At 42.7% G+C, this 26,259-nt stretch overlaps 1 protein-coding gene across 3 annotated transcripts in view; it reads right to left on the bottom strand.

Annotated features, from left to right (window-relative positions):
- Window positions 1–26,259, bottom strand: part of LOC106561744 (zinc finger protein aebp2) — a 107,023-nt gene that overhangs the window by 43,396 nt on the left and 37,368 nt on the right. For all 3 annotated transcript variants that reach the window (XM_014125973.3, XM_014125972.3, XM_014125974.3), the window contains exon 6: window positions 13,403–13,470. In XM_014125973.3, the coding sequence (XP_013981448.3) occupies window positions 13,403–13,470 (68 nt within the window). The remainder of the gene's footprint in view (window positions 1–13,402; window positions 13,471–26,259) is intronic.

Genomic DNA, 26,259 nt, shown 5'->3' on the forward strand with positions numbered 1-26,259 from the left:
AGCTGCATTAAGTACTGCAGTGCAGTTCCTCCTCATGGACTGCACCAGATTTGCCAGTTCTTGCTGAGAGATGTTACCCCACTCTTCCACCAATGCACCAGCAAGTTCTGGGGGGAATGGCCCTAGCCCTCACCCTCCGATCCAACAGGTCCCAGATGTGCTCAATGGTATTGAGATCCGGGCTCTTCGCTGGCCATGGCACAACACTGACATTCCTGTCTTGCAGGAAATCAGACACAGAACTAGCAGTATGGCTGGTGGCATTGTCATGCTGGAGGATAATGTCAGGATGAGCCTGCAGGAAGGCTACCACATGAGGGAGGAGGATGTCTTCCCTGTAACACACAGCGTTGAGATTGCCTGCAAAGACAACAAGCTCAGTCCGATGCTGCTGTGACACACCGCCCCAGACCATGATGGACCCTCCACTTCCAAATCGATCCCACTCCAGAGTACAGGCCTTGGTGTAACGCTCATTCCTTCGACGATAAACGCGAATCCGACCATCACCCCTGGTGAGACAAAACTGCGACTCGTCAGTGAATAGCACTTTTTGCCAGTCCTGTCTGGTTCAGTGACGGTGGGTTTGTGCCCATAGGCGATGTTGTTGCCGGTGATGTCTGGTGAGGACCTGCCTTACAACAGGCCTACAAGCCCTCAGCCCAGCTTCTCTCAGCCTATTGCGGACAGTCTGAGCACTGATGGAGGGATTGTGCGTTCCTGGTGTAACTCGGGCAGTTGTTGTTGCCATCCTGTACCTGTCCCGCAGGTGTGATGTTCAGATGTACCGATCCTGTGCAGGTGTTGTTACACGTGGTCTGCCACTGCGAGGACAATCAGCTATCCGTCATGTCTCCCTGTAGCGCTGTCTTAGGCGCCTCACAGTACGGACACTGCCTCCTTGCAGCATGCCTAAGGCACGTTCACGCAGATGAGCAGGGAACCTGGGCAACTTTCTTTTAGTGTTTTTCAGAGTCAGTAGACAGGCCTCTTTAGTGTCCTAAGTTTTCATAACTGTGACCTTTAATTGCCTACCGTCTGTAAGCTGTTAGTGTCTTAACAACCGTTCCACAGGTGCATGTTCATTAATTGTTTATGGTTCATTGAACAAGCATGGGAAACAGTGTTTAAACCCTTTACAATGATGATCTGTGAAGTTATTTGGATTTTTAGGAATTATCTTTGTAAGACAGGGTCCTGAAAAAGGGACGTTTCTTTTGTTGCTGAGTTTACCTGTTGTTATGGTGATACTATTTATCAACCTTTCTACCTGTTGTTGTTATGGTGATACTATTTATCAACCTTTCTACCTGTTATTGTTGTTATGGTGATACTATTTATCAACCTTTCTACCTGTTGTTGTTATGGTGATACTATTTATCAACCTTTCTACCTGTTGTTGTTATGGTGATAATATTTATCAACCTTTCTACCTGTTGTTGTTATGGTGACACTATTTATCAACCTTTCTACCTGTTGTTGTTATGGTGATACTATTTATCAACCTTTCTACCTGTTGTTATGGTGATGCTATTTATCAACCTTTCTACCTGTTGTTATGGTGATACTATTTATCAACCTTTCTACCTGTTGTTATGGTGATACTATTTATCAACCTTTCTACCTGTTGTTATGGTGATACTATTTATCAACCTTTATACCTGTTGTTGTTATGGTGACACTATTTATCAAAGTGCAGCTTCCACTACTCTTAAACCCTTGGATGCAGTTTTTCATAGAAGACCGTTTTATTACTCATGACTGTATGCTTTACCAAAAGTTTGGCTGGACCTCTTTAAAGTCCGGTAGATCACATCATTCCGCTCTTTTTGTTTACAAAGCCCTGCTCCACAAGCTTCCGATTTACCTAACTTCCCAAGTAAGATTTAAAATGACACGTTATCAAACCAGTTCACAGAGTTGGTTAACTCTGGAGGCTCCATTGGTGCCTTCAAGAAAATGAATGCTCAGTTTCTGTTGCATTGTGGTATCATGTATCACTAGCAGCAATTTAGCCACAGTCGCTGTCTAGTCTGTGTTTTACAAATGTGCGATGAGCATAAAACACAATTATATAAGGAATTGGCAACTCGTTCTCATTTTGAGAAATAAGGTAGGCCACTTGATTTCAACATCTGAACAAAGTGGACAGGCTAGCATGCTGTTCAAACAGTTGGAGACGGACAGAAGGGTGGGTTCATAACAATTCAACTGTTCTACCTTGTTAGCTAGCAGATATATCCTTGTTAGCTAGCAGATAGAGCCTTGTTAGCTAGCAGATAGATCCTTGTTAGCTAGCAGATATATTCTTGTTAGCTAGCAGATAGAGCCTTGTTAGCTAGCAGATAGATCCTTGTTAGCTAGCAGATAGATCCTTGTTAGATAGCAGAAAGATCCTTGTTAGCTAGCAGATAGATCATTGTTAGCTAGCAGATAGATCCTTGTTAGCTAGCAGATAGATCCTTGTTAGCTAGCAGATAGATCCTTGTTAGCTAGCAGATATATTCTTGTTAGCTAGCAGATAGAGCCTTGTTAGCTAGCAGATAGATCCTTGTTAGCTAGCAGATAGATCCTTGTTAGCTAGCAGATAGATCCTTGTTAGCTAGCAGATAGATCCTTATTAGCTAACAGATAGATCCTTGTTAGCTAGCAGATAGATCCTTGTTAGCTAGCAGATAGATCCTTGTTAGCTAGCAGATAGATCCTTGTTAGCTAACAGATAGATCCTTGTTAGCTAGCAGATAGATCCTTATTAGCTAACAGATAGATCCTTGTTAGCTAGCAGATAGATCCTTGTTAGCTAGCAGATAGATCCTTGTTAGCTAGCAGATAGAGCCTTGTTAGCTAGCAGATAGATCCTTGTTAGCTAACAGATAGATCCTTGTTAGCTAGCAGATAGATCCTTGTTAGCTAGCAGATAGATCCTTGTTAGCTAGCAGATAGATCCTTGTTAGCTAAACTTGAAATATAAAGATTAGCTGGCTAATCATTAGCACGTGGGCTTGTGCTTGAGAGATTGTTTAAGACCTGTGTTAATTTTCTATAATGCCTGCTGCAAGATGTTGGTCATTAGTGAAAGTGCATTATGCATGGTTCTGGTTAAATTTGTAACTAAAAGGGAAATTTCATAAACAGACTTGAAAGCCAGATCAGTGATTATTGCTAAAAAGCAGGTTCAACTATTTTGATAAAATAATACAATGATTAGTGGGTCTGATGGTTGTGGAAGGTTTATATTTAGCCTGGGTATAACTTCACACGTCCTGAATTCATTAGGTTATTGCTGACTGTTTGAAATGCAGTGTATTTTACAACAAAGCTAAAATGGTCCACCCACACAGACAGTGTGGTGAGGAAAGTGCAACAGCGCCTCTTCAACCTCAGGAGGATGAAGAAATTCAGCTTGGCCCCTAAGACGATTTTTAGGTCATATCGCCCAGCCTTAATGTAATGTTTTAATACTTGTTGCTACAGCGTACCCTAATGAACACGACTCAGCTATCAGAAAACACGACCAAGCTATCTCTCCCTCTCCCTCGCTCTCCCTCTCTCTCACTCTCCCTCTCCCTCGCTCTCCCTCTCTCTCTCCCTCTCCCTCGCTCTCCCTCTCTCTCCCTCTCCCTCACTCTCCCTCTCTCTCCCTCGCTCTCCCTCTCTCTCTCTCTCCCTCGCTCTCCCTCTCTCTCTCTCTCTCCCTCTCTCTCGCTCTCTCTCCCTCTCCCTCGCTCTCCCCCTCCCTCTCTCCCCCTCCCTCTCTCTCCTTCCCTCCCTCTCCGTCCCTCCCTCCCTCCCTCTCCCTCCCTCGCTCTCTCTCTCCCTCCCTCGCTCTCCCTCTCTCCCTCCCTCACTCTCCCTCCCTCTCTCTCCCTCCCTCTCCCTCCCTCCATCCTCTCCCTCTCTCCCTCTCCCCCTCCCTCTCTCCCCCTCCCTCTCTCTCCCTCCCTCCCTCTCCGTCCCTCCCTCCCTCTCCCTCCCTCGCTCTCTCTCTCCCTCCCTCGCTCTCCCTCTCTCCCTCCCTCACTCTCCCTCCCTCTCTCTCCCTCCCTCCCTCCCTCTCCGTCCCTCCCTCCCTCTCCGTCCCTCCCTCCCTCTCTCTCTCCCTCCCTCGCTCTCCCTCTCTCCCTCCCTCGCTCTCCCTCTCTCTCTCTCCCTCCCCCGCTCTCCCTCTCTCCCTCTCTCTCTCCCTCCCTCCCTCCCTCTCTCTCTCTCCCTCGCTCTCCCTCTCCCCGTGTGCGTTAGTCATATAATGATGAGTAGTTGTACTACTACAACGGAGCTGTTAGCCCAGCTTCAGAACAGCTTCAGAACAGCCATGTTAATGAGAGTTATGCGTTAACCCAGATGGAAGGAATTCATGTCAGGATGTGAACAATTAGCTACATTGTTAACTGATAATGAACATGATCGTAGTAGTCTACATAGTAACAATGATACTGCTGACCACTGAGAAGGAGTCTGGACTGGCCCTGTCCATAATTCTACCTAGCCTATCAAAACACAAGATGGAACTACCTCCATATTACTTATCCTATCCTCTCAGATCTACATAATTGTCTAGGCTGGGAGTAGGAGTTGTTTAAGAATGGGGATGGGGTCTGGCTCACACTGACCCTATGGTCTGGCCTGGATGTTGACCTCTCCATCAGGGGTCAGATCACAGGATGGAACTACACACAACTTGGATAAATGACCAAAAGATTGGCAATAAGAAAACAATAAATATTAACTTTGACGAACCACCAAAACGGCCAACAACACCCCAGTCCAGTCCAGTTCTGTACAGTTCAGTCCAGTCCAGTCCAGTTCAGGTAACTTTAGCCTGATTCAGGACTTCAACAGATCACAACATAAGGGCCAGGATTCAGACAAACACATGAAGCCAAACGTCTTCCTCTAAGCGACACCAAGACACAAACACAATTAATACCAAGGAGGGCATATTCCAATAGTTCACAGACAGATCCTCTCCCAGGCTCAGAGCAGACTGAAGATGATGCTGCTGATATACTGTCCACTCTCTCACTTCTAACCCATCAGTAAAAGCCATCAGTAAAAGCCATCAGTAAATGATAGCACTCCTCCTCAGCTCTCCCTCTATAGATAGACTGACGGACAGTGATTAGTAATAATGTCACAGCACTCACCCTATTACTGCTCTGCTGCTCAGAGGATTTATCATTCAATGTAGCGTCACTGATTATCCTGCAGAGAGTGAATGGAGAGTTATCCTTTTCTACTCTCTCTCTCTCCATATCTCTATTCTGTCCATCTCCCCCCCCCCCATCTCTGTGTCTGATTAATGGCTGGAGTTTTTCTTTTTCATTGCGCTCCATCTCTCCCCCCCCTCTCTCCATCTATCCCCCCTCTCCATCTCTCCCCTTGCACACGGTTAAGCTCCCACACATGGGGTAAGTAGGGGAATGAGCGGAGGAGAGGAAAGAGAGGGAAGGAGGAAGGTAGATACTGTATGTTCATCGGAAGCTGTCAGTTACAATCTGCTTCATATTACATCATCCCACCTCCTCATGTTACATCATCCCACCTCCTCATGTTACATCATCCCACCTCCTCATGTTACATCATCCCACCTCTTGCCCTCCCCTGGCTGCCTCCCACTCATTCTCTGCTCCTTCCATCACTCTCCATCTCTCTTTCTGCTCCCTCTTTCTCCCTCAGTCCCTGTGTCTCTCAGTCCATCTTCCTCAATCTCTATGGTCCTTCTCTTGCTAGATCCCGCTATCCTTCCATCTCTCACTCATCCATCTCTCGCCATCTCGCTCTCTTGTTCCCTCAATACATCCCTCTCTCTTTCCTCCCCTCCCTCCCTCCCTCCCTCCCTCCCTCCCTCCCTCCCTCCCTCCCTCCCTCCCTCCCTCCCTCCCTCCCTCCCTCCCTCCCTTTCTCGATCTCTCTCTCTCTCTCTCTCTCTCTGATCCTCTTCAGAGAGCCAAAGCAGTCTCTTCAATAGAGGTCCAGTCAGTCAGACAGCCTCCCTCAGGCTACAGGCCTCTATGTGAATCACAATGTCTCCTAATGCACTGCTCAATTAGACCCATCTCATTACAGCACAGCCACAGGACAGCACAGCCACAGGACAGCACAGCCACAGGACAGCACAGCCACAGGACAGCACAGCCACAGCACAGCCACAGGACAGCACAGCCACAGCACAGCACAGCCACAGGACAGCACAGCCACAGCACAGCCACAGCACAGCACAGCCACAGGACAGCACAGCCACAGCACAGCCACAGCACAGCACAGCCACAGGACAGCACAGCCACAGCACAGCACAGCCACAGGACAGCACAGCCACAGCACAGCACAGCCACAGCACAGCACAGCCACAGGACAGCACAGCCACAGGACAGCACAGCCACAGCACAGCACAGCCACAGGACAGCACAGCCACAGCACAGCACAGCCACAGCACAGCACAGCCACAGCACAGGGCCAACCTGAGTTCAAGACCACAGTTTAATTGGCTACCCTGGGCTGGCAAGGCTTGGACAGGGATGGACTGGGATATGACCCACAGACAGAGCAAGGCTTGGACAGGGATGGACTTGAGACCAGTCCTCTAAAAGCTCTTGAGACCAGTCCTCTAAAAGCTCTTGAGATCAGTCCTGCTGTGCCTATAAAAGCTCTTGAAACCAGTCCTCTAAAAGCTCTTGAGACCAGTCCTCTAAAAGCTCTTGAGACCAGTCCTCTAAAAGCTCGAGACCAGTCCTCTAAAAGCTCTATGGCGGAGGTCACTGAGTGATACCATTGACTGATTGGGGGCTCAATATCTCTCTCAGTGGAGGCCAAAAATAAACGGGGCAGCAATGTGTCGTTCTGAAAAATGTACTGCTAACTTCAACACACCCCACATGAAAAAATACTATAGTATATATACTATGGTTACATAGTATATAGTAGTAGTAATATTAATAGTATTCACTGTAGTGTTTATACAGACATTACTATAGTATTCACTGTAGTGTTTATACAGACATTACTGTAGTATTGACTGTAGTGTTTATACAGACATTACTGTAGTATTCACTGTAGTGTTTATACAGACATTACTGTAGTATTCACTGTAGTGTTTATACAGACATTACTGTAGTATTCACTGTAGTGTTTATACAGACATTACTATAGTATTCACTGTAGTGTTTATACAGACATTACTGTAGTATTCACTGTAGTGTTTATACAGACATTACTGTAGTATTCACTAGTGTTTATACAGACATTACTGTAGTATTCACTAGTGTTTATACAGACATTACTGTAGTATTCACTGTAGTGTTTATACAGACATTACTGTAGTATTCACTGTAGTGTTTATACAGACATTACTGTAGTATTCACTGTAGTGTTTATACAGACATTACTGTAGTATTCACTGTAGTGTTTATACAGACATTACTGTAGTATTCACTGTAGTGTTTATACAGACATTACTGTAGTATTCACTAGTGTTTATACAGACATTACTGTAGTATTCACTAGTGTTTATACAGACATTACTGTAGTATTCACTGTAGTGTTTATACAGACATTACTGTAGTATTCACTGTAGTGTTTATACAGACATTACTGTAGTATTCACTAGTGTTTATACAGACATTACTGTAGTATTCACTAGTGTTTATACAGACATTACTGTAGTATTCACTAGTGTTTATACAGACATTACTGTAGTATTCACTAGTGTTTATACGGACATTACTGTAGTATTCACTGTAGTGTTTATACAGACATTACTGTAGTATTCACTAGTGTTTATACAGACATTACTGTAGTATTCACTGTAGTGTTTATACAGACATTACTGTAGTATTCACTGTAGTGTTTATACAGACATTACTGTAGTATTCACTGTAGTGTTTATACAGACATTACTGTAGTATTCACTAGTGTTTATACAGACATTACTGTAGTATTCACTAGTGTTTATACAGACATTACTGTAGTATTCACTAGTGTTTATACGGACATTACTGTAGTATTCACTAGTGTTTATACGGACATTACTGTAGTATTCACTAGTGTTTATACAGACATTACTGTAGTATTCACTGTAGTGTTTATACAGACATTACTGTAGTATTCACTGTAGTGTTTATACAGACATTACTGTAGTATTCACTGTAGTGTTTATACAGACATTACTGTAGTATTCACTGTAGTGTTTATACAGACATTACTATAGTATTCACTGTAGTGTTTATACAGACATTACTGTAGTATTCACTGTAGTGTTTATACAGACATTACTGTAGTATTCACTAGTGTTTATACAGACATTACTGTAGTATTCACTGTAGTGTTTATACAGACATTACTGTAGTATTCACTGTAGTGTTTATACAGACATTACTGTAGTATTCACTGTAGTGTTTATACAGACATTACTGTAGTATTCACTAGTGTTTATACAGACATTACTGTAGTATTCACTGTAGTGTTTATACAGACATTACTGTAGTATTCACTGTAGTGTTTATACAGACATTACTGTAGTATTCACTGTAGTGTTTATACAGACATTACTGTAGTATTCACTGTAGTGTTTATACAGACATTACTGTAGTATTCACTGTAGTGTTTATACAGACATTACTGTAGTATTCACTGTAGTGTTTATACAGACATTACTGTAGTATTCACTGTAGTGTTTATACAGACATTACTGTAGTATTCACTGTAGTGTTTATACAGACATTACTGTAGTATTCACTGTAGTGTTTATACAGACATTACTGTAGTATTCACTGTAGTGTTTATACAGACATTACTATAGTATTCACTGTAGTGTTTATACAGACATTACTGTAGTATTCACTGTAGTGTTTATACAGACATTACTGTAGTATTCACTGTAGTGTTTATACGGACATTACTATAGTATTCACTGTAGTGTTTATACGGACATTACTGTAGTATTCACTGTAGTGTTTATACAGACATTCCTGTAGGATTCACCGTAGTGTTTTTGCTTCATTATCTTTGACATATCAGTAGGGGCTTGTCCTTCAGGAAACCTACTGGATAAAAATACTCAACATTTTCCATAACCTGTAGGTAGGTAGGACTGGGGTCTGACAGAGAGTTCAGAGTTTCTGCTCTTTTCTATAACCTGTAGAGAACACAATATATGGTCTATACGTGGCATGTAGGTTTCCCACTTATGGGATGTGGATATGGGGGAGGGGAATGGACGGGGTATATGCAAAGTAAATACTGTAGCATACAGGCAAAGTAAATACTGTAGCATACAGATGTAGGCTCTTAACTGGAGCCAGTTCTGCTACAGTAGGAAAATAATCCTGAAGCAACAGGAAATATGAATCATTATGTGGATTATAATTAAATGGACATTATAATTAATTGATATCTGTATAGTGTTTGCAGAATGTAGTGTTTTTGTGGACATTCCTGAAGTATTTACTGTAGTGTTTTTATGGTCTGTAGTAAACTGTAGGATTTATTACTGCATTCTACCATAAACTACACTATTCTATAGAAAGTACTACTCATGACTGAGGTATACTACAGTGTGTAGTATAGTATTCTACAACATACTACTGAATTCTATAGTAAGTACCAGGGGTGGGACCAATTCATTGTTTTACAAGTCACAAGTAAGTCTCAAGTCTTAGCACCCAAGTCCAAAGTCAAGTCTCAAGTCAAGTCCCAAGTCAAGACAGGCATGTCCGAGTCATGTCTCAAGTCAAGTCCCAAGTCAAGACAGGCATGTCCGAGTCATGTCTCAAGTCAAGTCCCAAGTCAAGACAGGCATGTCCGAGTCATGTCTCAAGTCAAGTCCCAAGTCAAGACAGGCATGTCCGAGTCATGTCTCAAGTCAAGTCCCAAGTCAAGACAGGCATGTCCGAGTCAAGTCTCAAGTCAAGTCCCAAGTCAAGACAGGCATGTCCGAGTCATGTCTCAAGTCAAGTCCCAAGTCAAGACAGGCATGTCCGAGTCATGTCTCAAGTCAAGTCCCAAGTCAAGACAGGCATGTCCGAGTCATGTCTCAAGTCAAGTCCCAAGTCAAGACAGGCATGTCCGAGTCATGTCTCAAGTCAAGACCAACAAGTCTCAAGTCCTAAACTTTGAGTTTCGAGTCCTAAACAAGTCATAATGTGCTCTTCACCAAATGTAATACCATTTCATATTTTTAACAAGAGTAATAGTTAGTATATTACATTTACGCACATCATGAATGCTTTAAAAAATATATATTTATTACTTTCCAAATAAAGGTTATATTTCCATGGAAATACATGGGTAGCCATGAGAAAGACCCCCCCCCCCCAATAGTGATCGACTATCGAGGATCGCTATGGGGCGCAATCGGGCGATGTAGGCTTGTACACAATCACCCAACCTTAACACACACACACACACACACACCCTCTCTCTCTCTGTGTGGTTACAGTAGGCTAACATATGTCGATGGCTTTAGGAACAGCAGTAACATGAGGCAGGGTTTAGGCTACCAACTGTCTAGCCAGTTGTAGCTCAATCTGGGTGCAATGATCACGTTCCTGCACTGACTGACTGTGTGGAGGCTCGTTGATTTAACGTTATGTTAGCCTACATGCTACACTAGTAAAGTTATAAAATATATAGCTGTCGGCTATATTAGCCACGACTTACCGTTCTTTGCGCAGCTTCAAATGTTGAACAAAGTTGGAAGATGTTGTGCCTCCGTCTGTCATGTTTCGCAAGTTGCAATCCGTTTTTTGTTGATACAGCATAGTCTTTATATATATGAATAATAATCATTTTGGGTATCATCTTTCCAAGAGCTCCATCTGAATTCACCCGCCGACGTTCCTCTGCACTGCCACGCACAACTTTTTCTCAGCTGGCACAATTTGATTGGCTGCTGTCCGATTCAAACTGTAATCCGTTAAATAATAATAGCATCATTTTTAATATCTGGGCTTGGGGAGGGTATCAAGTCAGGTCTAGTCAAAAGGCTCAAGTCCAAGTCAAGTCACGAGTCATTGGTGTTAAAGTCAAAGTCGAGTTGCAAGTCATCATATTTGTGACTCGAGTCCAAATCATGTGACTCGAGTCCAAGTCATGTGACTCGAGTCCACACCTCTGGTAAGTACTGTAGTATTCAATCGTAAACTGTATCATATCTTTTGTGGGACTGGAACAGGGTCTAGACGTGGACACCCTGTTCCATAACCAATGTTAGCACAACTAAGATTGAAATCTGGACAGATTTAGAGCCAGCCCCAGCGAGGATGACGGGTCAACACAGAGGATGGAAAAAATAAATGCATACAGCCATAAACTACAGATACACACAGGATTAGAGTACACACACACACACACACACACACACACACACACACACACACACACACACACACACACACACATACACGCTCGCTCGCCCATTTACCATTTATCATTACAGCCCCCTCAGAGTCAGAGCAATATGAATGTTATGTAACTATGTTGAGTGTTTTACATTTATACCATGTGGTTTGTATGCTTTCTAAGTTTTATGTTTTTATGGATCCCATGACTCCCTGGAAAATAGTGACTATAGCTGAGTGAACTATCCTGGCTAAATAGTGACTATAGCTGAGTGAACTATCCTGGCTAAATAGTGACTATAGCTGAGTGAACTATCCTGGTTAAATAGTGACCATAGCTGAGTGAACTATCCTGGCTAAATAGTGACTATAGCTGAGTGAACTATCCTGGCTAAATAGTGACCATAGCTGAGTGAACTATCCTGGCTAAATAGTGACTATAGCTGATTGAACTATCCTGGCTAAATAGTGACCATAGCTGAGTGAACTATCCTGGCTAAATAGTGACTATAGCTGAGTGAACTATCCTGGCTAAATAGTGACTATAGCTGAGTGAACTATCCTGGCTAAATAGTGACCATAGCTGAGTGAACTATCCTGGCTAAATAGTGATCATAGCTGAGTGAACTATCCTGGCTAAATAGTGACTATAGCTGAGTGAACTATCCTGGCTAAATAGTGACTATAGCTGAGTGAACTATCCTGGCTAAATAGTGACTATAGCTGAGTGAACTATCCTGGTTAAATAGTGACCATAGCTGAGTGAACTATCCTGGCTAAATAGTGACCATAGCTGAGTGAACTATCCTGGCTAAATAGTGACTATAGCTGAGTGAACTATCCTGGCTAAATAGTGACTATAGCTGAGTGAACTATCCTGGCTAAATAGTGACTATAGCTGAGTGAACTATCCTGGCTAAATAGTGACCATAGCTGAGTGAACTATCCTGGCTAAATAGTGACTATAGCTGAGTGAACTATCCTGGCTAAATAGTGACTATAGCTGAGTGAACTATCCTGGTTAAATAGTGACTATAGCTGAGTGAACTATCCTGGCTAAATAGTGACCATAGCTGAGTGAACTATCCTGGTTAAATAGTGACCATAGCTGAGTGAACTATCCTGGCTAAATAGTGACCATAGCTGAGTGAACTATCCTGGTTAAATAGTGACTATAGCTGAGTGAACTATCCTGGCTAAATAGTGACCATAGCTGAGTGAACTATCCTGGCTAAATAGTGACTATAGCTGAGTGAACTATCCTGGCTAAATAGTGACTATAGCTGAGTGAACTATCCTGGCTAAATAGTGACCATAGCTGAGTGAACTATCCTGGTTAAATAGTGACCATAGCTGAGTGAACTATCCTGGCTAAATAGTGACCATAGCTGAGTGAACTATCCTGGCTAAATAGTGACCATAGCTGAGTGAACTATCCTGGCTAAATAGTGACTATAGCTGAGTGAACTATCCTGGCTAAATAGTGACTATAGCTGAGTGAACTATCCTGGCTAAATAGTGACTATAGCTGAGTGAACTATCCTGGCTAAATAGTGACTATAGCTGAGTGAACTATCCTGGCTAAATAGTGACTATAGCTGAGTGAACTATCCTGGTTAAATAGTGACTATAGCTGAGTGAACTATCCTGGCTAAATAGTAACCATAGCTGAGTGAACTATCCTGGCTAAATAGTGACTATAGCTGAGTGAACTATCCTGGCTAAATAGTGACCATAGCTGAGTGAACTATCCTGGCTAAATAGTGACTATAGCTGAGTGAACTACCCTGGATAAATAACAACAAATTGAATAGAGTTAGCCAGCTAACTTCGATAAACAACTAACTTGATTTTCTGATTAATTAAGAAGTATGTGCTTTAGGTTGTTGAGTCAATTAGACCAAGTATGCCCATTTCAAGCTCATCTTTCAATATATATATATATATTGAAAGGTATATATATATATTTTTTTTTTAAACAGAATATTTAGGCAAGTTAGCTGGAGTAACTTCTTGATCCTGCTTTGTCGTCCACCCCTCAGTAGTTATAGACAGTCAATAACACTCACATGTCCTCAGGAGTCCAGTGGAGTAGCACCTTGACCTTCCCAGAGCCCTCTTTCCTCCTGGCCATCACCTGAGAGGAGAAGAAGAAAACCGCCTCAGGAATACTGAAGATAATACTCCCCAAACGATTAAAGTCATTCTAAAAACACAATACGGACAGAGAGCAATGACCTGGAGAGAGGAGAAGTAAGAAAACACAAAACATTTTGAGGATAGAAGCAGAGAACAGAGACAAAATGGCAAAATGTAACACTCATGACAGAAATACTGTAACACTGAACAAGATAATAAAAGTCATTCGCACACATCACATGGTAGAAAACAATGGTGACTTCACTTCAATACATCAGCAGAGCTGGGGCTCAGTGAAGAAGATGACCAAAGACAGACGGAAGTGGAAAACCTTTGATAGGGATGAATGAGTAAATGAACATAACAGTGCTATTTCGGGATGGAATCTCTTCCACATTCCCCTGTCTGTGAAGTACTGTACAGTAAGCAGCATTCCGCAATCCAGACAGAAGCCAGAGATCTCAGAATATCTCAGACTAGCCATTCCAGTGCTGGAATTCTTATCACATAGTTAACATTCCATGGTGCCAGAAACGGACGCAAGAGCCGAAAGAGACAGGGAGCAATTACCATCATAAACAACTTAGAGGTCTGTGGAGAACGTCCATCATGCAGAGTAACTACTGTTAATGGGGCTGTGTTCCCTCAGGATCACATACTGTACTGGGGTTGGGGACATTCCACTTGGGATTGACTGATTCATCATGTTTCATCCTACTGAGTTGATGTCCATGCAGTCATACACAGGCCAGAAATCTATAGCCTGGTCCCAGATCTGTTTGTGCTGCCTTGCCAACTCTGTCATGCCAACTCTGTTTGGCATGACAATGAACATAAAAGTTGGAAAGAGCACGACCAGCCCTAGGACCAGGCTAAAGAATCCATCCATCGCCCTCAAAAAAATACAGCCAATCATACGTTTTGTTTGAGCAGTTGGCAGACTTTTCTTTTGAAAAACAGTTGATCAAACGTTTTTACAGTTTCCAGTAACACAGTTATGGAATCTGGAATTCACTCACACAAACATTGTCAGTGGGGTGTAGGCCATGTAGGGAAGGTAGAAAAATAACTAGGATTCTCAAAAACAGTCGCAGATATAAACTCTTTTTTGTGTTTGGTTAAGTCTATTTATAGTGTTGAGAATGAGCTCACATGTGAACAACTTCTCTTACGCACGAGAATATCTGAAATGATTCCTCCGACTCAGGGGAATGGCATTCATGGAAACTGGTTTAAGGACAGGAGAAGGAGAGGGAGGGAGAGAGGGAGGGAGAGAGGGACAGAGCAAGGGAGAGAGAGAGCGATGAAGAAAATGGGAGCTGGAGAGAGAGGAGAGGAAGAGAGAAAGTGAGATCTAGAATCTCTCCACACTCCCCTGTCTTCAAATCAATCCCCACCACAGAGTACTTGATCTTAGTTTAGCCTTGTGTTTTTTAAACGACTATGTCCCATTCTTCCTGTTCTCTCTCTCCCTGCATCTCTCCCTCTCTCCACCTCCCCATCTGGTTCACACTTTCCCTCATTTCCCATCTCTTTCCCTTTTTATTTATTTTTTCAATTCAAATCAAATTGTATTGGTCACATACACGTGTTTAGCAGATGTTATTCCGGGTGTAGCGAAATGCTTGTGTTTCTAGCTCCGACAGTGCAGTAATATCTAACAAGTAGTATCTAACAATTCCACAACAACTACCTAATACACACATATCTAAGTAAAGGAATGGAATTAAGAATATATACATTTAATGGATGAGCAATGTCAGAGCAGCATAGACTAAGATACAGTAGAAAAGAATAGAATACAGTATATACATATGAGATGAGTAATGCAAAATATGTAAACATTATTAAAGTGACTAGTGTTCCATTTACTAAAGTGGCCAGTGATTTCAAGTCTGTGTATATAGCCAGCAGCATCTCAGTGCTAGTGATGGCTATTTAACAGTCTCATTTTCAGTCTCTCGGTCCCAGCTTTGATACACCTGTACTGACCTCGCCTTCTGGATGATAGCGGGGTGAACAGGCAGTGACTCGGGTGGTTGTTGTCCTTGATGCTTTTTTTGGCCTTCCTGTGACATCGGGTGCTGTAGGTGTCCTGGAGGGCAGGTAGTTTGCCTCAGGTGATGTGTTGGGCAGACTGCACCACCCTCTGGAGAGCCCTGCGGTTGTGGGCGGTGCAGTTGCCGTACCAGGCGGTGATACAGTCTGACAGGATGCTCTCAATTGTGCATCTGTAAAAGTCTGTGAGGGTTTTAGGTGACACGCCACATTTCCTCAGCCTCTTGAGGTTGAAGAGGCGCTGTTGCGCCTTCTTCACCACACTGTCTGTGTGGGTGGACCATTTCAGTTTGTCAGTGATGTGTACGCCAACGAACTTAAAACTTTCCACCTTCTCCACTACTGTCCCATCGATGTGAACAGGGGGGAGTTCCCTCTGCTGTTTCCTGAAGTCCACGATCATCTCCTTTATTTTGTTGACATTGAGTGAGAGGTTATTTTCCTGGCACCACACTCCCAGAGCCCTCACCTCCTCCCTGTAGGCTGTCTGGTCATTGTTGGTAATCAAGCCTACTACTGTTGTGTCGTCTGCAAACTTGATGATTGAGTTGGAGGCGTGCTTGGCAACACAGTCATGGGTGAACAGGGAGTACAGGAGGGGCTGAGCACGCACCCTTGTGGAGCCCCAGTGTTGAGGATTAGCAAAGGGGAGGTGTTGTTCCCTACCTTCACCACCTGGGAGCGGCCTCAAGCTTAATCATGAGCTTGGAGAGTACTATAGTGTTGAATGCTGAGCTATAGTCAATGAACAGCATTTTTACATAGGTATTCTTCTTGTTCAGATGGGATAGGGCAATGTGCAGTGTGATGGCGATTGCATCGTCTGTGGTCCTATTGGGGCAGTAAGCAAATTGAAGAGGGTCTAGGGTGGCAGGTAAGGTGGAGGTGATATGATCCTTGACTTGCCTCTCAAAGCACTTCATGATGACAGAAGTGAGTGCTACGGGGCGATAGTCATTTAGTTCAGTTACCTTAGCTTTCTTGGGAACAGAAACAATGGTGGCCATCTTGAAGCATGTGGGGACAACAGACTGAGATAGGGAGCGATTGAATATATCTGTGAACACACCAGCCAGCTGGTCTGTGCATGCTCTGAGGACGCGGCTAGGGATACCATCTGGGCCAGCAGCCTTGCGAGGGTTAACACGCTTAAATGTCTTACTCACGTCGCCCACGGAGAAGGAGAGCACACAGTCCTTGATAGCGGGCCGCGTCGGTGGCACTGTATTATCCTCATAGCGAGCGAAGGTGTTCAGCCTGTCCAGAAGCAAGATGTCGGTGTCCGCGACAGGCCTGGTTTACCCTTTTATAATCCGCGATTGTCTGTAGACCCGTCTCGTGTCTGAGACGTTGAACTGGGACTCAACTTTGTCCCTATACCGACGTTTAGCCTGCTTGAATGCTTTGCTGAGGGAATAACTACACTGTGTGTATTCTTCCATATTCCCAGTCTTCTTGCACTGGTTAAATGCGGCGGTTCAAGCTTTCAGTTTTGCGTGAATGCTCCCATCTATCTACGGTTTCTGGTTGGAGTAGGTTTTAATAGTCACAGTGGGTAGAACATCTATCATCTAGTGAAAAGTGCAGCTCAGTTTCCACCTCATTTTGTGGGCAGTGTGCACATAGCCTGTCTTCTCTTGAGAGCCAGGTCTGCCTACGGTAGCCTTCTCAATAGCAAGGCTATGCTCACTGAGTCTGTACATAGTCAAAGCTTTCCTTTAAGGCAGGTGTTCTGCCACTGTGTACTCTCGGTTTAAAGCCAAATAGCATTTAAGTTCTCTCTGTTTTTTTTGTTAATTCTTTCCAATGTGTCAAGTAATTATCTTTGTGTTTTCTCATGATTTGGTTGGGTCTAATTGTGTTGCTGTCCTGGGACTCTGTGGAGTCTGTTTGTGAACAGAGCCACAGGACCAGCTTGCTTAGGGGACTCTTCTCCAGGTTCATCTCTCTGTGGGTGATGGCTTTGTTATGGAAGATTTGGGAATCGCTTCCTTTTAGTTGGTTGTAGAATTTATTTTCTGGATTTTGATAATTAGCGGGTATCGGCCTAATTCTGCTCTGCATACATTATTTGGTGTTTTACGTTGTACACAGAGGATGTTTTTTGCAGAATTCTACATGCAGAGTCTCAATTTGGTGTTTGTCCCATTTTGTGAATTCTTGGTGAACGGACCCCAGACCTCACAACCATAAAGGGCAATGGGTTCTATAACTGATTCAAGTACTTTTTTGTCAGATCCTAATTGTTATTTCAAATGTGATGTTCCTTTTGATGGCATAGAAGGCCCTTCTTGCCTTGTCTCTCAGCTCGTTCACAGCTTTGTGGAAGTTACCTGTGGCGCTGATGTTTAGGCCGAGGTAGGTATTGTTCTTTGTGTGCTCTAGGGCAACGGTGTCTAGATGTAATTTGTATTTGTGGTTCTGGCAACTGGACCTTTTTAGGAACACCATTATTTTGGTATTTTTGAGATTTACTGTCAGGGCCCAGGTTTGACAGAATCTGTGCAGAAGATCGAGGTGCTTCTGTAGGCCCTCCTTGGTTGGGGACAGAAGAACCAGATCATCAGCAAACAGTAGACATTTGACTTCAGATTCTAGTAGGGTGAGGACGGGTGCTGCAGACTGCTCAAATGCCATCGCCAATTCGTTGATATATACTGTATGTCGAATAGGGTGGAGCTCAAGCTGCATCCCTGTCTCACCCCACGGCCCTGTGGAAAGAAAGGTGTTTGTTTTTTGCCAATTTCAACCACACACTTAATATGAATATTAAAATATGAAAAATATAAAATCTACCTGCACTGAAGCCACTCAACATTTACATTACATTCAGTCATCTAACAGACTCGCATCCAGAGAGACCCACAGGAGCAACAGGGGTCAAGTGCCCTGCCCAAGGGCACGTCGACAGATCTCCCACCAAGTCAAAATGGGGACCCGAACCAGCGACCTATCGGCCCAAGCTCCGAACCGCGAGGCCACCAACCCTCACTCAAAGATCCCCCCCCCCCCGAGAGCTGCCATCCAAGACCCCCTCCACAGTCCGCCCCCCCCCCCGAAGAGTGTGCAAAGCTGTCATCAAGACAAAGGGTGGCTACTTTGAAGAATCTCAAATATAAAATATATAACACTTTTTTGGTTACTACATGATTCCATATATGTTTTCATAGTTTTGATGTCTTCACTATTATTCTACAATGTAGAAAATAGTAAAAGTAAAGAAAAACCTTTGAATGAGTAGGTGTGTCCAAACTTTTGCCTGGTACTGTATATCTTTCAAATATACTGTAATGTTGAACACACAATTTGAATCTATCTAATCGAATCCACAGATTGAGAGTTGAAGATAAATACTTTTAATATGTTAGTAATATATTAGTAATTGACTGAGCAGGTCTCTCCATATCTCCTAGCAATGCTATTTCTAGGATACATGTTTGATTAACGTTACACTTTATGGCAATACCAGAACAAATGGTCAATTGATTCTGTGTCCAGGCAAGAATTTTCTACAATCATTTTAGCTGGAAAGCACAAAGTCTTGAATCTTGCGTCGTTTTATACATCAACTCATACACCCTTTGTCACAGAATCGGTACATCAAAAATCTCTTCCCAGCTATTTTGCAATCTGTATGGCACAGCTGTCAACATCCTGGTCCTCAAATGAAACTTTGCTATATATCCTATTTTTGTTCCTCCATCAGTTTTGATCCTTTATATTGGGCAGACAGACCAGTTCCCTACCTCCTCCTGCTGCCATCTGCCTCTTCCATTTTTGGGGTAATGCTGTAATCTTGGATTGAGCAGACCTTCTCTCCGTGAAAGACATAACTCTACCATTCCAATATCATTTAAAAACAAAATACCCTTTTCAAACATATTTCCCATGAATAGAGGTATTTTATCAAGCAGCACATTTGAGTTCAACCATAATATTTGTTCTATCTTTTCAGGGGGATGAAATTGGAATTGTAACCAGCTGTGCAATGCTTGTTTGAAAAAGGTTTCATTTTCAATTAATCGAAAATGAGATATGGCAATCTGCACAAAGGCAAAACGGCCATTTTTAAACAATGGATGAGCGTTTCTCAGTAATCTACTTGAGAACTATTTTGGTTTAAAATAAAAGTAAAACTTTTATACAAGTGAAGCTTTTAGAGAGAGGTTTAGTGCTTTTATATTTATTAATCTCAACCCACCCAGTTCATATTCATTATATACACTACCAGTCAAAAGTTTTAGAACACCTACTCATTCAAGGGTTTTTCTTTATTTTTACTATTTTCTACATTGTAGAATAATAGTGAAGACATCAAAACTATGAAATAACACATATGGAATCATGTAGTAACCAAAAAAAGTGTTTAACCTCTCTAGGGTAGGTGGCACCAAATCGTCCCACCTACGTAACAGCCAGTGTAATCCCGTGGCGCGTTATTCAAAAACCTCAAAAATGCAAAAACTTCAATTTCTCAAACATATTACTATTTTACACCATTTTAAAGACAAGACTCTCGTTAATCTAACCACACTGTCCGATTTCAAAAAGGCTTTACAACGAAAGCAAAACATTAGATTATGTCAGCAGAGTACCCAGCCAGAAATAATCAGACACCCATTTTTCAAGCTAGCATATAATGTCACATAAACCCAAACCACAGCTAAATGCAGCACTAACCTTTGATGATCTTCATCAGATGACAACCCTAGGACATTATGTTATACAATACATGCATGTTTTGTTCAATCAAGTTCATATTTATATCAAAAACCAGCTTTTTACATTAGCATGTGACTAGCATGTGACTAGCATTCCCACCGAACACTGCCGGTGAATTTACTAAATTGCTCACGATAAACGTTCACAAAAAGCATAACAATTATTTTAAGAATTATAGATACAGAACTCCTCTATGCACTCGATATGTCCGATTTTAAAATAGCTTTTCGGTGAAAGCACATTTTGCAATATTCTCAGTAGATAGCCCGGCATCACAGGGCTAGCTATTTAGACACCCAGCAAATGTAGCACTCACCAAAGTCAGATTTACTATAAGAAAAATGTTATTACCTTTGCTGTCTTCGTCAGAATGCACTCCCAGGACTTCTACTTCAATAACAAATGTTGGTTTGGTTCAAAATAATCCATAGTTATATCCAAACAGCGGCGTTTTGTTCGTGCGTTCAAGACACTATCCGAAAGGGTAAATAAGGGTGACGAGCATGGCGCAATTCGTGACAAAAAAATTCTAAATATTCCATTACCGTACTTCGAAGCATGTCAACCGCTGTTTAAAATCAATTTTTATGCCATTTTTCTCATAAAAAAGCGATAATATTCCAACCGGGAATCTGCGTTTAGGTAAACAGACGAAAGAAAATAAAGCATTCGGTCGACTCGGGCACGCGCCTAAGCCCATAGTACTCTGATCGGCCACTTGCCAAAAGCGATAATGTGTTTCAGCCAGAGCCTGCCTCGATATCGTTCAGCTTTTTCCCGGGCTCTGAGAGCCTATGGGAGCCGTAGGAAGTGTCACGTTAGAGCAAAGATCCTCAGTCTTCAATAAAAAGAGCCAAGATGAAACACAACTTCTCAGACAGTCCACTTCCTGCATGGAATCTTCTCAGGTTTTGGCCTGCCATTTGAGTTCTGTTATACTCACAGACACCATTCAAACAGTTTTAGAAACTTTAGGGTGTTTTCTATCCAAAGCCAATACGTATATGCATATTCTAGTTACTGGGCAGGAGTAGTAACCAGATTAAATCGGGTACGTTTTTTTTTCCGGCCGTGTCAATACTGCCCCCTAGAACCAAAAACAGGTTAACACATCAAAATGTATTTTATATTCGAGATTTTTCAAATAGCCACCCTTTGTCTTGACGACAGCTTTGCACTCTCTTGGCATTCTCTCAACCAGCTTCATGAGGTAGTCACCTGGAATGCATTTCAATTAACAGGTGTGCCTTTTTAAAAGTTAATTTGTGGAATTTCTTTCCTTCTTAATGCGTTTGAGCCAATCAGTTGTGTTGTGACTTTGTAAAAGACCAAGTCCATATTATGGCAAGAACAGCTCAAATAAGTAAAGAGAAATGACAGTCCACCATTACTTTAAGACATGAAGGTCAGTCAATCCGGAACATTTCAAGAACTTTGAAATGTTTCTTCAAGTGCAGTCACAAAAACCATCAAGTGCTATGATGAAACTAGCTCTATGAGGACCGCCACAGGAATGGAAGACCCAGAGTTACCTCTGCTACGGAGGATAAGTTCAATAGAGTTACCCAAATAAATACTTCATTGTTAATCAACTGTTCAGAGGAGACAGTGTGAATCAGGCCTTCATGGTCTCCTGAGTGGCGCAGCGGTCTAAGGCACTGCATCTCAGTGTGTAACGTCTGCTTCCAGCTCACACTCTCAAACACATAGATCCCCTGAACGCAGCTCACTCTCCAGATCCCAATCACCTGAATTCTAATCAACTGTTCACACACCTGTATGTCATTATCACACACTATTTAGTTCAGTTCTTTGCATCCCATCACTGTGAGGTATTGTTTGTTTTATGACACTTCTATTTGGAGCGCTGTTTTTCTACGTAATTTACTCATCCCGTGTATGCTAGTGAGGCAGGCAAAAACGAATTACGCCTTTTTCTACTCCCTGCCTGTACTTTAGCCTATCGGATTTCCTGTTATCAACCTATTGCCTGGTCTCCTGGACGACGTTACTAGACTTTTCCCTGCCTGTACTGTTGCCTTTTTGGACCTCCTGTGTATGACCTTCTGCCTGCCCCTGGACCCAGCTACCTGCCTCCTCCTGTGTATGACCTTCTGTCTGCCCCTGGACCCAGCTACCTGCCTCCTCCTGTGTATGACCTTCTGCCTGCCCCTGGACCCAGCTACCTGCCTCCTCCTGTGTATGACCTTCTGCCTGCCCCTGGACCCAGCTACCTGCCTCCTACTGTGTATGACCTTCTGCCTGCCCCTGGACCCAGCTACCTGCCTCCTCCTGTGTATGACCTTCTGTCTGCCCCTGGACCCAGCTACCTGCCTCCTCCTGTGTATGACCTTCTGTCTGCCCCTGGACCCAGCTACCTGCCTCCTCCTGTGTATGACCTTCTGCCTGCCCCTGGACCCAGCTACCTGCCTCCTCCTGTGTATGACCTGCCTGCCCCTGGACCCAGCTACCTGCCTCCTACTATGTATGACCTTCTGCCTGCTCCTGGACCCAGCTACCTGCCTCCCCCTGTGTATGACCTTCTGCCTGCCCCTGGACCCAGCTACCTGCCTCCTCCTGTGTATGACCTTCTGCCCCTGGACCCAGCTACCTGCCTTCTCCTGTGTATGACCTTCTGCCTGCCCCTGGACCCAGCTACCTGCCTCCTACTGTGGTCCTTTACAATAAACACCTGCTGCGCCCTGAACTGAAACCAGCTCTCTGTCTCCCCTCGTGTTCATTACACAGTGCAAGAGGCGTCACTATAGTACCAGGTTCAAATCCAGGCTGTAACACATCCGGCCGTGATTGGGAGTCCCATAGGACGGCGCACAATTGGCCCAGCGTCGTCTGGATTTGGCTGGAGTAGTCCGTCATTGTAAATAATAATTTGTTCTTAACTGACTTGCCTAGTTAAATAAAGGTTAAAATAAACAACAAAAAATGGTAGAATTGCTGCAAAGAAACCACTACTAAAGGACACCAATAAGAAGAAGAGACTTGCTTGGGCCAAGAAACATGAGCAATGGACATTAGACCGGTGGAAATGTGTCCTTTGGACTGGAATCCAAATTGGATATTTTTGGTTCTAACCGCCGTGTCTTTGTGAGACGCGGTGTGGGTGAACGGATGATCTCTGCATGTGTAGTTCCCACCATAAAGCATGGAGGAGGTGTTATGGTGTGGGGGTGCTTTGCTGGTGACACGGTCTGTGATTTATTTAGAATTCAAGGCACACTTAACCAGCATGGCTACCACAGAATTCTGCAGCGATACGCCATCCCATCTGGTTTGGCTTAGTGGGACTATCATTTGTTTTTCAACAGGAAAATGACCGAACACACCTCCAGGCTGTGTAAGGGCAATTTTATCAAGAATGGAGAGTGATAGAGTGCTGCATCAGATGACCTGGCCTCCACAATCCTCCGACTTCAACAAAATTGAGATGGTTTGGGATGAGTTGGACCGAGAGAGTGAAGGAAAAGCAGCCAACAAGTGCTCAGCATATGTGAGAACTCCTTCAAGACAGTTGGAAAAGCATTCCAGGTGAAGCTGGTTGAGAGAATGCCAAGAGTGTGCAAAGCTGTCATCAAGGCAAAGGGTGGCTATTTGAAGAATCTCAAATCTAAAATACATTTTGATTTGTTTTTTGGTTACTACATGATTCCATGTGTTATTACATAGTTTAAGTCTTCACTATTATACTACAATGTAGAAAATAGTACAAATAAAGAAAAACACTTGAATGATTAGGTGTTCTAAAACTTTTGACCAGTAGTGTAGATAGCCACAGTTTATATTGTCTGGTTTAGCATCCCAGATAAAGCTAAATGTTTTTTGCTCACATGATTTGAAAAACTAAAATCAGGGGTAGGCAGCGCCATAAGTAATTGAGTAATCTAAGATATGACTAAATAGTTAAGTGTAATTTTTCCATAAATATACAGGTATTTACCTCTCGATGGTTGCAGGATATTTTCTATTTTCACTAGTTTTCTATTAAAATTCATTGTAGAGAGCTCATTTATATATTTTGTGATATGAATACCAAATATGTCTACAGTCCATTTTATAGGTAAACCGCAGGGTAATGTAAAATTGTATTTATTTAAGATCTAATATGTAATATGGTAAACTTATCATAATTAGGTTTTAGTCCAGAGAGGCCAGAAAAGTTATCCATAGCTTTAATGAGAGATTGCAGGGATCTAGCTTGTGGACTTAATATAAAACTTGAGTTATCGGCATACATGGACACTTTTGTTTTAAAGCCTTGGATTTCTAATCCTCTAATGTTATTTGATCTGATTTTAATAGCTAGCATTTCAAATGACCATTGCGAATTGATACGGTGACAGTGGATACCCTTGTTTAACTTCTCTTGACAGTTCAAAACTCTCTGAGAAGTAGCTGTTATGGCTGGTTTATACTATAGGTGTGTTCGTAAAAGTGTAATTTGGCCTTCGCACTGATCTTTTTGTGCATTTGTCAATTTTCATTATTTGGACAGAATTCCTTATTGCAATCGTCATTCAGAGACAGATGAGACGGAAAAGAAAACATCTGTTTAAAATATTTAGCTTCCTCTTTTAAAATATAATTCTGAGAATCATAGATGACTGTCTATAGTAACAAGTTTCTGCAAATTATTTTTGATAATGTTCCTGCGTTGGAGATTTAAGAAGCATTTGGTGCATTTTTCTCTATATTCCATCCAGTTTGCTTTATTTTTGTAATAGATTACATTAGATCGTTCTTGAATAAGTTCCTCCAGTTCTTTTTGTTTTTCCTCTAACTTGTTTTGTATCTCTGTAAGCCACTCCTCAGTAAAAGGCACATGACAGCCCACTTGGAGTTTGCCAAAAAGCACCTAAAGGACTTTCAAACCAAGAGCAACAAGATTCTCTGGTCTGATGAAACCAAAATTAAACTCTCTGGCCTGAATGCCAAGCGTCACATCTGGAGAACACCTTGCACCATCCCTACGGTGAAGCATGGTGGTGGCAGCATCATGCTGCGGGATGTTTTTCAGCAGCAGGTACTGGGAGACTATTTAGCATCGAGGCAAAGATGAACGGATCAAATTACAGAGACCCTTGATGAAAACCTGCTCCAGAGCGCTCAGGACCTCAGACTGGGGTGAAGGTTCACCTTCCAACAGGACAACGACCCTAAGCACACAGACAAGACAACACAGTAGTGGCTTTGGGACAAGTCTCAATTACCTTGAGTGGCCCAGCCAGAGCCCAGACTTGAACCCGATCGAAACATCTCTAGAGAGACCTGTGTGCAGCGACGCTCCCCATCCAAACTGACAGAGCTTGAAAGGATCGGCAGAGAATGGGAGAAACTCCCCAAATGCAGCTGTGCCAAGCTTGCAGCGTCATACCCAAGACTCGAGACTGTATTCGCTGCCAAAGATGCCTCGACGAAGTACTGAGTAAAGGGTCTGAATACTTATTATAAACGTGATATTTCAGTTTTACATTTTTTATGAATTTGCTAATATTTATAAAAACCTGTTTTTGGCTTTATCATTATGGGGTATTGTGACGTCATTATGGGGTATTGTGACGTCATTATGGGGTATTGTGATGTCAATATGGGGTATTGTGATGTCATTATGGGCTATTGCGTGTAGCTCGATGATGGAAAAAAAACGATTTAATGAATTTTAGAATAAGGCTGTAACGTAACAAAATTTGGAAAAAGTCAAATGGTCTGAATACTTCCTGAATGCACTGTAGATGTTATTTCCCTTTTTTTTAGCCGCTGATAGTCTTTTCTTATAACATGCTCCTTGTTTGTGTTTTTTATAATGTCGTATGTTTTTTCCCCCAACACCGCTTTCCATCAATTTGTATAGCAGACCCTCATGAACATTTTTGTCAAAAGCTTTTTTGAAATCAACAAAGCGTGAGAAGACTTTGTAAACATCAAGGCTCACACACAGGGAACACACACGGGCACATGCATGTGCGCGCACACACACAAACTGAAAACACAC

Source organism: Salmo salar, chromosome 10 (assembly GCF_965601325.2).
Source record: "Salmo salar chromosome 10, fSalSal1, whole genome shotgun sequence".
Lineage (NCBI taxonomy): Eukaryota > Metazoa > Chordata > Actinopteri > Salmoniformes > Salmonidae > Salmo > Salmo salar.